The 13,863-nt window shown below is 36.9% G+C and overlaps 1 protein-coding gene across 10 annotated transcripts in view; it reads left to right on the top strand.

Annotated features, from left to right (window-relative positions):
- LOC117410799 (protein FAM135A-like) overlaps window positions 1-13,863 on the top strand; it is a 70,046-nt gene that overhangs the window by 43,613 nt on the left and 12,570 nt on the right. For 4 of the 10 annotated variants that reach the window (XM_034017626.3, XM_034017625.3, XM_059025008.1 and 1 more), the window contains 10 exons: window positions 2,745-2,884; window positions 2,971-3,041; window positions 3,722-3,895; window positions 5,742-5,868; window positions 6,047-6,200; window positions 7,582-7,659; window positions 8,176-8,225; window positions 9,372-9,530; window positions 10,147-10,220; window positions 10,596-10,750. In XM_034017626.3, the coding sequence (XP_033873517.1) occupies window positions 2,745-2,884; window positions 2,971-3,041; window positions 3,722-3,895; window positions 5,742-5,868; window positions 6,047-6,200; window positions 7,582-7,659; window positions 8,176-8,225; window positions 9,372-9,530; window positions 10,147-10,220; window positions 10,596-10,750 (1,182 nt within the window). Of the gene's footprint in view, window positions 1-2,744; window positions 2,885-2,970; window positions 3,042-3,721; window positions 3,896-5,741; window positions 5,869-6,046; window positions 6,201-7,581; window positions 7,660-7,722; window positions 8,226-9,371; window positions 9,531-10,146; window positions 10,221-10,595; window positions 10,751-13,863 lie in introns of those variants that run through there. The other 6 variants (XM_034017628.3, XM_059025005.1, XM_034017630.3 and 3 more) reach the window with 4 other exon arrangements.

The following is a 13,863-nucleotide window of genomic DNA, read 5'->3' as shown; positions in this document are numbered from 1 at the left end:
GTAATGGTGCACCAGTCAACCATATCAAGAGCTCTGCATAACACTGGCCTGTATGGGAGGGTGGCAAGAAAGAAGCCGTTACTCAAAAAGTACCATCTGAAAGCACGTCTGGAGTTTGCCAGAAAGCATGAGAGTGACCCAGCTGCGATGTGGGAAAAGGTTTTGTGGTCAGATGAGACCAAGATAGAGCTTTTTGGCCAAAACTCAAAGCGCTATGTGTGGCGCAAACCTAACACTGCCCATGCCTCAAGACACACCATCCCTACAGTGAAGTATGGTGGTGGCAGCATCATGCTGTGGGGATGCTTCTCATCAGCAGGGACTGGGCATCTTGTTAAAATTGAAGGAAGAATGGATGGAGCAAAATACAGGGAAATACTGCAAGAGAACCTGCTCCAGTCCGCTAAAAAACTGAAGCTTGGGAGGAAATTCACTTTTCAGCAGGACAATGATCCCAAGCACAAGGCCAAAGCAACATTGGAGTGGCTCAAGAACAAAAAGGTGAATGTCCTACAGTGGCCCAGTCAAAGTCCTGATCTCAATCCCATTGAGAATCTGTTGCACTATTTGAAAATTGCGGTCCACAAGCGTCGTCCAACCAACCTGAACAACCTGGAGCAAATCTGCCAAGAAGAATGGGCCAAAATCACTCCGACACTGTGTGCAAAGCTGGTACATACTTACCCCAAAAGACTTAAAGCTGTTATTGCAGCAAAAGGTGGCTCTACCAAATATTAATGTGTGGGGGTTGAATACTTATGCAAGCAAGATATTTCAGTTTTTTATTTTTCTTAAAAATATTTCCCAACATAAAACCAATGTCACCTTACAATAATTGATTTTGAGTTTCAGTGTTTTAAAATAAAATATCAAACGTAACGAAATTTCAATGTACCATTTGTAATTCAGTAATATGAGAGAATTGGTCAGGGGTCTGAATACTTTTGCAAGGCACTGTGTGTGTGTGTGTGTGTGTGTGTGTGTGTGTATATATATATACAGTGCCTTGCGAAAGTATTCGGCCCCCTTGAACTTTGCGACCTTTTTCCACATTTCAGGCTTCAAACATAAAGATATGAAACTGTAATTTTTTGTGAAGAATCAACAACAAGTGGGACACAATCATGAAGTGGAACGAAATTTATTGGATATTTCAAACTTTTTTAACAAATAAAAAACTGAAAAATTGGGCGTGCAAAATTATTCAGCCCCTTTACTTTCAGTGCAGCAAACTCTCTCCAGAAGTTCAGTGAGGATCTCTGAATGATCCAATGTTGACCTAAATGACTAATGATGATAAATAGAATCCACCTGTGTGTAATCAAGTCTCCGTATAAATGCACCTGCACTGGGATAGTCTCAGAGGTCCGTTTAAAGCGCAGAGGGCATCATGAAGAACAAGGAACACACCAGGCAGGTCAGAGATACTGTTGTGGAGAAGTTTAAAGCTGGATTTGGATACAAAAAGATTTCCCAAGCTTTAAACATCCCAAGGAGCACTGTGCAAGCGATAATATTGAAATGGAAGGAGTATCAGACCACTGCAAATCTACCAAGACCTGGCCGTCCCTCTAAACTTTCAGCTCATACAAGGAGAAGACTGATCAGAGATGCAGCCAAGAGGCCCATGATCACTCTGGATGAACTGCAGAGATCTACAGCTGAGGTGGGAGACTCTGTCCATAAGACAACAATCAGTCGTATACTGCACAAATCTGGCCTTTATGGAAGAGTGGCAAGAAGAAAGCCATTTCTTAAAGATATCCATAAAAAGTGTCGTTTACAGTTTGCCACAAGCCACCTGGGAGACACACCAAACATGTGGAAGAAGGTGCTCTGGTCAGATAAAACCAAAATCGAACTTTTTGGCAACAATGCAAAACGTTATGTTTGGCGTAAAAGCAACACAGCTCATCACCCTGAACACACCATCCCCACTGTCAAACATGGTGGTGGCAGCATCATGGTTTGGGCCTGCTTTTCTTCAGCAGGGACAGGGAAGATGGTTAAAATTGATGGGAAGATGGATGGAGCCAAATACAGGACCATTCTGGAAGAAAACCTGATGGAGTCTGCAAAAGACCTGAGACTGGGACGGAGATTTGTCTTCCAACAAGACAATGATCCAAAACATAAAGCAAAATCTACAATGGAATGGTTCACAAATAAACATATCCAGGTGTTAGAATGGCCAAGTCAAAGTCCAGACCTGAATCCAATCAAGAATCTGTGGAAAGAACTGAAAACTGCTGTTCACAAATGCTCTCCATCCAACCTCACTGAGCTCGAGCTGTTTTGCAAGGAGAAATGGGCAAAAATTTCAGTCTCTCGATGTGCAAAACTGATAGAGACATACCCCAAGCGACTTACAGCTGTAATCACAGCAAAAGGTGGCGCTACAAAGTATTAACTTAAGGGGGCTGAATAATTTTGCACGCCCAATTTTTCAGTTTTTTATTTGTTAAAAAAGTTTGAAATATCCAATAAATTTCGTTCCACTTCATGATTGTGTCCCACTTGTTGTTGATTCTTCACAAAAAATTACAGTTTCATATCTTTATGTTTGAAGCCTGAAATGTGGCAAAAGGTCGCAAAGTTCAAGGGGGCCGAATACTTTCGCAAGGCACTGTATATATATATATATATATAAAGTACAAGAGATACAAATACAACATTAGGGTACAATTGTAGCCTATTATAAAAGGGAGTATGACTTGAATTGATGTTTGACTCTTCTATTACAGGTCCAGACCTTGCTTTTCCTGCCACTGTCCACGATGGCATTATCTGCAGTAAAACATTTCAGATTCTTTACAAAAATGAGGAGATAGTTGTGAACGATGTCATGATCTTCAAGGTTAAAATGCTGCTGGATGAAAAAAAGGTAATGGATGTCTGCCTTTGCAAAGTTTTCCATCTACATTTAACAAGAAGTCAAGAATTTCAATACCCTTCTTTTTTTTTTTTTAGATTGAAGAATCCCTAAATGAAATGGATTTTCAACTGTCTTTAGGTCTGCATTTCACAGATGCAGATTATTCGTAAGTATTTAGTATAGTCCACATAACATTGGGGCTCACAACTTCATCAAAGTTTATAAAAATGATGAATTATTGATCACAAGAAGTTATTTTAACAGTTATAGTGATTTGTTAAGGAGGCTGTGTGGTCCAGTGGTTAAAGAAAAGGGCATTTAACCAGGAGGTCCCTGGTTCAAATCCCACCTTAGTCACTGACTCCATTGTGTGACCCTGAGCAAGTCACTTAACCTCCTTGTGCTCCGTCTTTCGGGTGAGACGTAGTTGTAAGTGACTCTGCAGCTGATGCATATTTCACACACCTTAGTCTTTGTAAGTCGCCTTGGATAAAGGCGTCTGCTAAATAAACAAATAATAATAATAATTATTATTATTTTTTTTTAATATACGGCCTATCAAAGAGAGGCGTCTGCTAAATAAACAAATAACTAACAAATAACTAACTTCTGGCAAATTCCTATTATACCCTTAAAATACTCCTGTAGGTTTGAGTCACACCTCGTTTTAATAGCTTTATGTAGACATGGTACAGTATATTGGTATCAAGTTAAGTGTTTAATTAGGTGCATCATTTAGTCCAGAATGACGCATACTAAGTAATTGGAGTCAAAATACCAACCCTAGGAATATTAGGCTTCATTAAATATGAACAGCAAACTAAGTTAATGTCTATCTGTTTTCAGACCTGATGACCTGAACTCATTACAGCTGATCAGCAGCCGTACATTGAAATTGCACTTCAGCCTGCACCGTGGGCTTCATCACCATGTCAATGTGATGTTTGATTACTTCCATCTTTCTGTCGTATCAGTAGCTATTCATGGCTCTCTGGTTGCACTACATCAGCCACTAATAAGGTAAGCCGTGTGACATTATTATTATTATTATTATTATTATTATTATTATTATTATTATTTATTAGCAGACACCCTTATCCAGAGCAACTTACAATTGTTACAAAATATCACAGTACAAAGTATCACATTATAAAATATCACATTACAGAATATCACATTACAGATTAGAGCAGTTATAAAGTACAATAAAATCTAGTAAGATCAAATTCAAATAAGAGCAAGATAAATAATACAGTAAATAATTACATTTAAGAGCGTGTTTGACTAAGAGCAGTAAACTTATAGTAAAATATATTTGCTTATACGAGTAAAGTTCAGTAAGAGCATGTAATAAGTATGATAAATGGATGAGCATGATTTCAATAAGGGCAATTACAAAAGAATGTGTATACGGATACCTATAAGAGTAAAATCAAATACAAGATACAGGAAGTAGTTATAGTTAGGAGCAGTTATATTGCAGATGTTTCATTTTTAGCCCTCAAATAAGCAATCTGGACAGTTTTCAAAACAATGTTTGCTTTATTTTTAAAAATACACACTTTTTTGTTATTATGAAAAATGGAAATATGTTATAGAACTTAAATAACTAAATAACAGTTTGTTTACAATTGTATTATTGTAACAGTATAAATAACAAAATAACATCATTTATTTCCCAATGACAGCATTAATATATATATATATTTTTTTTTACAATTGCAGCATTATAACAACAGTGCAACAAAAAGTCATATCACTTTTTAGAAATTATTTTTTGTGCTATAGATTTCAAAGCAGACACACTTCAAACTCTCATCAATGCTAATGTCTTTATCTAGTACATATACATCAGAAAACTTGCAACGCAAATTTTCAGTCACGTCATACAGGGTGATTCATGTGGTAAACCTACTTTCTATCTTCCACTGTTTAGGGTACTGGTTTGTATCGCTGTTGTATGCATTAATATCTGTGAAGTGTACTTCATCAGCGGAATAACTCGGTTCCTTATAACATCGACAAAAAAATAAATACCCTCATTCTCTGTAGCTAACTGGCATCCATTTTTTATTCCCAGCTGTGCTATCTACAGATGGGCCGGTTTGTCAAGCACATTTCTTAGGGACTGCTGCCATCTGCCAGCGAAAAACAAAACTGCAGACTCTTATACAATATAGTCTGCTTATTTATTTACTGGAGCACGTTGAAAAGACGTGTTAAACTTTACAGATGCACATATAACCCCCTGCATGCTATTCTCACGGGAGTGACAAATTTGGACTCACGCTCTTCGTGGAAATCACAGGATAAGCAGCTGGGTGGTTAAATTGCCTACAGTACAAGGCTATGCTCAAATAATTTACAAGCCTACTTTTGTGCTTTTGATGAATACACTTTTTACAAGGCCACTGTGTTTCATTGGCCGTCATGCTGGCTCCAAATCTCAAGTCACAAGCAAAATGAGTCCCTTGAGAAGAGGTTTATTCTCAAGCAACATGGAGATCATTCCCATTTGAATTAACAACAAGTCTCTTAATACAAGCAGAATCAATTTAAATGTGATAAGACAGCATAGTGTCTGTTTCTCTGCATTCATACAGCTGTTAAATAAGCCATATAACGAAGCTGTAAAATTAACCCTATTTGAGTCGGTTGTACGGTTTACAGGAAAAAACACAGGAGACTGGAGCAGAATAACTCAACATTTTGAAAGAAAGAATTTAAAGAAATATGCTTTAAATTAAAAAGACAAACAAACATTGTTTCCGGCAGCAGTAACATCATAAATGACTAACATGTGAGTGTTACAGTAACACTCTTGTAAAGAGCCTTTTAACATGAGAATTTTCTTTGGATTTCACAGCTTTCCTCGTCCTGTAAAGAACACATGGCTTAACCGGAATGCTCCAGCTCAATGCAAAGACTCTGTAATTCCTACTCTAGAAAGCGTTGTGTACGGGAGCAACTACACAAAGCAGATCTCCCCAGATGTAAGGCTTCTGTTTTAATTTTACTTGGCAACATGCTGTATTTTGATGATAAAGAAGTGGTACCTATTCTTGTTGTACATAAACAAAATGAACATGGACTATAAACATGTGCTTTATAAAATAATAATATGTCTCTATCGAGTATATGTCAGCTAGTTTACTATAATCTTTGTTTCAGGGGAACACATTTGTAGTGTCGGAGAACTGCTTGCAACATGCCTTCAGTTTCCATTACAACCTCTGTGCCAGCTTGCTGCTTGCTTACCAGGGACTATCTAGCTATTTCACCATGGTTACGAAGGATCTCCCTTGCTCTCACAAAATGGAACTAGGTATGTAGAGGCATCTGTTTCCAAAAACGTTCCACTATCAGCAAACATAGCGTCTTCATGCCTACTGTATGCAAAATCTTGTGGTCTCAAAAAATCCCTCTTTCTGACCACAATGTTCTTGTAACAGTCTTAAAAAAAAACAAAAAAAAAAAACAGTAGCTATACAAAAATCTTATTCATTAAATAACACTATACTAAGCTACATAATGTTAGACCAATCCATTCATTAACTAAGTTTGCTGTTACAAGGTTATCAAGATTACTATTTTTTTTTTTTTTTTTTTTTTTACAAAGCATTTGGCCCTATTCCCAAAACTTTATCTTCAACTAAACTATTTTTTAAAGGATTAAAATAAGTTTTTGTATACATGTTCTAATCTACTGATAAAAGACCAACAACACTCCAGAATATTTTAAAGAATATCAAAATTAAAACCAGTAAAACATTTTTAATAAATGAGCAACGATCATTGATTTATGATTTAATATTATCACTCCCACTCAAACTGACTTCTTTTTTGTTTTAATGGTGGGGAAAAGGTATTCATGGTAGATTACTGATATTTGAAACACAATGTGGTCCACCACTTCCCTATCCGTAGTGTGCGTTGTTTTCTATCGGAGATTAATCCCAGGCTTTTTAATATATTAAATTATTCAGCCAATAACAGACATTTTGAACATCTTTATGATTTAATCATTGTATCCTCGCTGCCTTCTGCTTTTTTATTTGCTTACGATTGTAAGTCGCCCTGGATAAGGGCGTCTGCTAAGAAATAAATAATAATAATTGATCTCCATTGATGTGTTTTTTTTTTTTTTTTAATGTTTATTCATTAATTTGTTTAATTTGTTTTAGTTTTTTCTCATTTGTGTTTTTGTGTCTGATGGTAAATATATGCTTACAGGTATACAGTATTAGCACACTAATGCTACTAACTTTTCCTCAAAACAGCATTATATCTACCCATGTTAATACTCGGATTTGCAAATAACATGCATTGAGAGATAAGAGTAACAAAGATTGAGCTAATTCTCGTTCATTTAAAAGCTCAGTAGTCATTAATCTTACTAATGCATCCAGGAATGCATTGCATTTTTATGTAGATTTTTTTTTTTAATGCACTTTTTAGTATTGCTATACTCGTATGTGGCTGCTAGAATTTGTTTTACTGCCTTATAAACAGGATCTCTCATGGGGTCTTATGTTCATCTAGTTTTTTTTGTGCTTGCTTGTTTAAAAAACAAAAAAAATGATAATTTAAATAAATTACCCTTCATGCTTTGGTTTGTTGCTGCACAATGGCTAATCTTAAGGCAAGTTATAGGGCTTGCTTAAAAGAAAATAAGTAAACGTGCCTATGTGCAATCCTATAACTAGCCAAGGCCAGCATTCAAGCCCTATATGAACGAGTTCTCAGACGACCTTATCCCCGAAGCCAGAGACGAGTCTCCATAGGTATGTTCATGACCAGTTTTACATGTTGACTTGCTTAGCCTTTTTAACAGTAGTCAATTCTGTTTTGTTTTTTTTGTTTTCACATGTTTTTGGCAATACATCTTTTGTTTTACTTTAAGTTGATTTTGTATATTTTGCAAAATTATGCATTTTGCCCAACTCAATTACAGCAGGGACCCAATCTACACTTGTCCATTGTAGAATTGGTAAAGCTGTCTGTTGCTTGAAATTGTTGTATCCCTTGAAGAGTTGTTTGCTGTTCTTAATCTACCTGGTGAACTTTTATGTGTGTAGCTATGATTCTATATTGCATTTTCTGATGCAATCATTATTTATTTATTTCAATCCTTTCATGTTTAGGTGATCTATTTAGAAAAATATAAAGAAATAATAATAATGACAATAATAATATATAATTAAGTACATTCGCCCAGTAACTTTGGGACTTTATGAATACTTTTAAATTTAATTCAGCAATAGGAGAGCTATTTCTTACCAATTTACCTGATTTTTCAGAAAAACTGGATGTTGATGCTCGACTTTCTGAACTCTGTGATCAGATTAAGGTATGTACACTAAATATATGACTAGATATTCATGTTGAATTTCATAGTATAAAATACTGTATGTATTAGACATGTAGCTGCTGTGCAGGTATGTCCTAGTTATAAAAATAATGAATTTGGTCTGGGAACAGTACACTCTGTTGCCCCTCTTATATGCCTGACTGCACTTAATGACCTTTGAATTAAAAAACACAAATCATGTTTAAAAAAAAAAAAAATTCTGACCGATAAATATTAGAAGCTTAGGCTGAAATTTGAGAGAGGCATTATTGAATGATTGTTCTCCCATTCAGGACAATTGAATAATTGTCTCATTAGATCACTCCATGCATGATATATAAATCACAGCAAACTTACCTGGGCGTTGCTGCCGGGGGTGGGGGGGATGTTGCTTCGTCACGGTCCACACTGCTGATCCTGGCATCATCAGATCAGTTCCTCTTTCAGAGGGCAGTGGCTTTCTTCTCCCCTTAACAGGCAGGACCAGCGGCAAATACCACACAATCACCTCTCACGCTCACCATACCGATACAAGCAGGACTGATCCTGACATTGAATTACTGGAAATGTGTATTTTCAAATTCAGAAAATAAAAAAGTAGATATAAAGTCATTAAAAAAAAGATTATTTTCATATGCATACACATTTTGTAATACATCCCCCTTTATTTTTCATGTGTATTGCAATACCTATTGCTTTGCCCTGTAGACTGGTATAGACATCTAGAAAATATACCGAAACTTAAGTAAACAAATGTCAAGCTCTCAGCTATCTTCCAGTTCTTGTGAATATGAAAATTAATGGAATGCCAGAAGTAGTAAACTGAGCTTTTGTTGGATGACCTTGACATGTTATTGCCAATCATGAATTAGTTATTGGGTAATTCACTTATTTATGGAGCCCATATCCTAGCAACATATTTTCTGCTTCACAGGTCCTTTAAGATTGTTCTGTTCAAAAAACTAATACTGAATAGAGGGAATAATATTCTTTTTTTTCATACATAACATTCTAAATTACACTACTATATACATTTAAAAAAAAAAAAAAAAAAAAGTTTTTTTTTTTTTAGTCTCATTACAGTGCTACAGGATTAAAGTACTAAGACCGGGCAGTTGTAATTATAGCTTATGTTCTCTTTTGTAGCAGAAAGAGGAAAGCCCTGATGAGCTGGCAGAGCTGATAAACATGAACTTGGCACAACTGTGTTCTCTTCTAATGGCCCTCTGGGGACAGTTCCTCGAGGTGGTGTCTTTGCAGGAAGAAGTCACAGCCTTATTAAAACAGGAGCATCACACTCTGAGAGTGAGTATAGCGTTTTAATGCAGAGTAGAGAACGCAGTTTAGCTTTGCCTACTTTATGCTTCATACTTCATTGCCTCTTAGACACATTTAATATGCATGTGTGTAGCAACATTCAGACTTAATACAATCTTTAATAAGAATTCTGAAAGTTTAAACATATGTGGAATAATGTATTGATGAAGCATACTTTATCCCCAAGATACAATGTCACCAAAGTCTCCACTCTATGAACAATTAAACAATAGTTACAGTGGGTTAAAAGGTAATGGTTTATTATTATTATTATTATTATTATTATTATTATTATTATTATTATTATTATTTATTTATTTCTTAGCAGACGCCCTTATCCAGGGCTACTTACAGTTGTAAGCAAATACATTAAGTGTTACAATACAAGTAATACAATAAGAGCAAGAAATACAATAACTTTTGTTCAAGCAAAGTACAGGTGTGACAAACCACAATTCAATAATACAGCAGATGCAGGCATGGATGCAGAGATACAGAGAATAGAGATATTATATAAATAAATGAATAGCATTCTAAGTGTTTTGTTGTTTGAGTTTGCTGCTTGCTTTGCACAAGCAGTTTTCCGTTTATTTATTTTTTTTAGGTAAGAAGATTTGGAGAGGCATTCTTTTGCCTTGAGCACCCTAGACAGGCTGCTCTTGCATATCAAGAACTACAGTAAGTGTGTTTTTAATAATCCATTTGACATTCCAAAGGCTAATGCTTTTAACTATTGGGTAAACATGTCTGTCTTTTAATTGCACATACACATTCATAAAAAAACGAAACAAATGACCAACATTTTGAATAATGTTTTTTTTTTTTTTTTTTTTTTATTGTAGCACGCTAGTATTTTCTCCCCTGGGGATTGATTACTATGGCTACCATTACCTGTAGGGAGTGGCTCATCCGTGCTGTAATCTCATAGCCAATGCATCATTGCTTAATTAGTTTTAACGTGAACCTGGGGGCTTTGTTACCTGCATGGTGTTTGTGAGTAACCTGTCGGTTATTATTACTGTGTAATGCAGGTTTTTTGTTTTGTTTTTGCAGTGCTCACAGCCATTTTCAGATGACTACAGCGATTAAAAACTCCACCTACTTCAGTTCTCTCCCTCCCCTACCAATTGAATGTGCTGAACTTGATGGCGATTTCAATTTACTACCTATCATCTTTGAAGACAGATACCTGGATTCAGTCACAGAAGGTTGTATTGTTTAGGAATAATATGTGGTTTTAAAAACATGGTGTACTGTGTTCTTCTTAAATTTACACTAGAAGCGCCAGAATTTCGAACTACCTAGAAGCGCCAAAACAGTCATTTTAACCGGTAGCTTTTTAAACAGCTGTAATATGATAATGAAAGACAAACACTCGTATAAAACTCAAAAGTTTTATTTATGAACAGCAAATCAAACATTTGCATAGCAGAAACACCATAGTTTAAATGGAGTAACACAAAATAAGCAAAACTTAAATAAAACATAAATAAAATAAACATTTCACTAGTAACTATTTTATAACAGGTCTCTTTACATACGAAATTGTATAAACATTTTATTTATTTGTAAAAATAACATCAAAGGGTCTTTGTTTCAAAAATAGTATGTAATGCACTACTTCAAAACATAAATAACTATAATACAATAAACTATTTACATAACGTATTTATTTAGCCTCTGCGATGCAACCTGGCACACTTTCCTCTTGCGTGTGGGTGCAGCGGCTGCAGCACTGCCAGAAGGGGCATCTGTCTCTGCCCTTTTCTGATCCATATGTGCTTGCCGAAGCTCCATGGCTAACTGCAGGATGAAATCCCTCCTGTTGCACTTTTCCCTGGTACATTCCTCCAACGAGATCCGCTTTTGACCGAATACTGTCGTGCCGTCTGGTCCAGCACATCCACACCGAACTTAGTGGCATTGTAGTATTCTACTGTCTCAGGTTTTATTTTGCCATCGGTTCCGATCACCACTGTTTTGTGCATAGAGCTGAGAGTGAACCTGCAATGCTATACACAGGGAGGTACCTATGACTCAGAGAGGCACGTTTTTCAAGCACTCAAAGAATGTAGACATGTAGATCACGGGACTGATTGTATTGAAAAGGACAGGACTATAGGCTACATTTGATAAATAAATATGTATTGAAATGACCGGTTTTGGCACTTCTAGGTAAACTAATACATATATTTAGTAAATATATGTATTAGGAAATAAGGTATATCTAATACATATATTTAGGAAAAGTCACGACCGGGCATTTGCATTACATTCCGGAAAGCAGTGTAATTGAATTTTTTTTTTTACTTTTATTTATTTATTTATTTATTTATTTTAATTTAGTCGTCACCAATGGTTTTTACCCCGGTTTTCTCCCCAATTTGGAATGACAAATTATTAATTTATATCCCGGTTCACCGATGCAACCCCCCGGCGACTCGGGGAAACAGAGGCTGAAACGCGTCTCTGCCAATCTGTCATTTTTCGCACTGTGGAGCCACAGCGAAGCCACCAGACCTATAGTGCCGGAGGACAACACAGATCTGAATGGCTCCACTGCAGACACACAGGCGCCCAATCAGCCACTGGGGTTGCTGGTGAGCGTTGAACCATGGATTGCTCTGCCGACCTAAGCCCTCCCTACCCGGGCGGCGCTCGGCCAATTGTGCGCCGCCCCTTAGGGGTCTGGATTCGAACCTACGATCTCCAGCCTATAGGGTACATCAAGCACTCCACGCGGAGCGCCTTTACTGGATGCGCCACTCGGGAGCCCCTAGTAGTTTACATTTTAAAACCCAAAACAGTCAATTGAGCGGCTTGGCGCTTCTAGTTATTTTTGTAAATGTACCTGATTATTTTGGGAGTAACACAGTTAAGTCAGCAAAAATAATCTTAATTTCAGATACAAGTAGGAAATCAAAATCCCTATCACAACTTTGACTAATGTGTCCCAGCAATTGTCCCAGGAAAAAAGAATTAAGCCTAATGTAGGGTACATACTTTTGTACAGAACTGGATGAAAAAGCTTAACATTTCTGTGAGCAATCTTGATAAATTGTGGAGATGTTTGGGGCATATTTTATTTCTGGTCAGTTTGTAAAGATCAGTGTCTTCTAGAAAAGTGGTGCGCAACATTTTTATATGCCGCCCACTTTGCTTAGATAAGCTTTTTTTTTTGGCAGGTCAACATTTAGCTGACATGTTAAATCAACAAATAAATCTTGATTTGATTTGGCATTGTATTCTGCAGAGCAGCCCTTACACTCCGAGCCAACCCCTCCGCTTCCCCGCCTCCTCTGCATACAATTTCAAAAGATATGTACACATTTCAAAACTTAAGAATGTGTTTAACATTTATGTATTTAGCTAAATCTGGAAAACACACCTGTTAAAATATTAGTGCTTTTTGTTTTACACTTGGGCACCATACATGGAAGCTACCATTTCAGCTCTGTTCACTGCAGTTTCACTGACACTCGCCACTTCAAACATAATATCTCCAGTTCTATAAGTCCTAGAGTGATCGTCAACGACTCATTTGAAACTTGGACTAATTAGCTGTCATGTATGTATTTATTTAAAATGTTCTATCCTTTTAAAAAAATATTTTCTTCATTTTTCCAGAACTGCCTCTTTAGTCATTGTCGCCCCCCCCCCCTTACTTACTCGCCCCACACTTTGCGCACCACTATTCTAGAGTAAAGGGTGTTTCCTTTCAAGTACTAAATGTAACCATTGCCGAACGGGTATTTACCTTCTAAAGACCTGAATCGTGAAAATTGTATATGTCGTCGTGGCCCCGCCCCTGAGGGCACAAAAGGACTGCGCTCGCAGATCTCCGTGCCATTTTTCTTTTCAAGACTGACCGGACGGAGAACTTTGTTCATTTAAGTACAATTGTTGCTTATATCTATGTATATTTCACATTTTTGGTGTTATTACACATTTTGTATTTAATAAACAAATCAGTATAATAGTTTTTCTATTTACGCGTATTTGTGTGCACTACAGCCTGTTACAAGTTATGTCCCACTGCAGCCTTGTGCCAGCAGCTATAATTGCTCCTTCACATGGATCCAGCAACATAAGTCGGCTGACTTTGTGCTCTCCCCCCAGGCTGCATAGCTCCGACTAGTAATGTTCCAGAAACTTCTAGGCCTGATGGTAGCAGCTTCTAGACCCTTCCATTGGGTCTAGTGCATGCGCCCTCTGCAGGTCTGGTTCAACAGCAGGGTTTTTCAGCCCACGTCGAACCGCAACTGCCTATTGACAGTGTCCCACCAGGTCGTGAGCCTCATCTGGAAGAGGTTCAGGACAG

Source organism: Acipenser ruthenus, chromosome 6 (genome assembly GCF_902713425.1).
Source record: "Acipenser ruthenus chromosome 6, fAciRut3.2 maternal haplotype, whole genome shotgun sequence".
Classification (NCBI taxonomy): Eukaryota; Metazoa; Chordata; class Actinopteri; order Acipenseriformes; family Acipenseridae; genus Acipenser; species Acipenser ruthenus.
The sequence above is the reverse complement of the archived record's forward strand: the minus strand, read 5'-3'. Positions and strand labels throughout refer to the sequence as shown.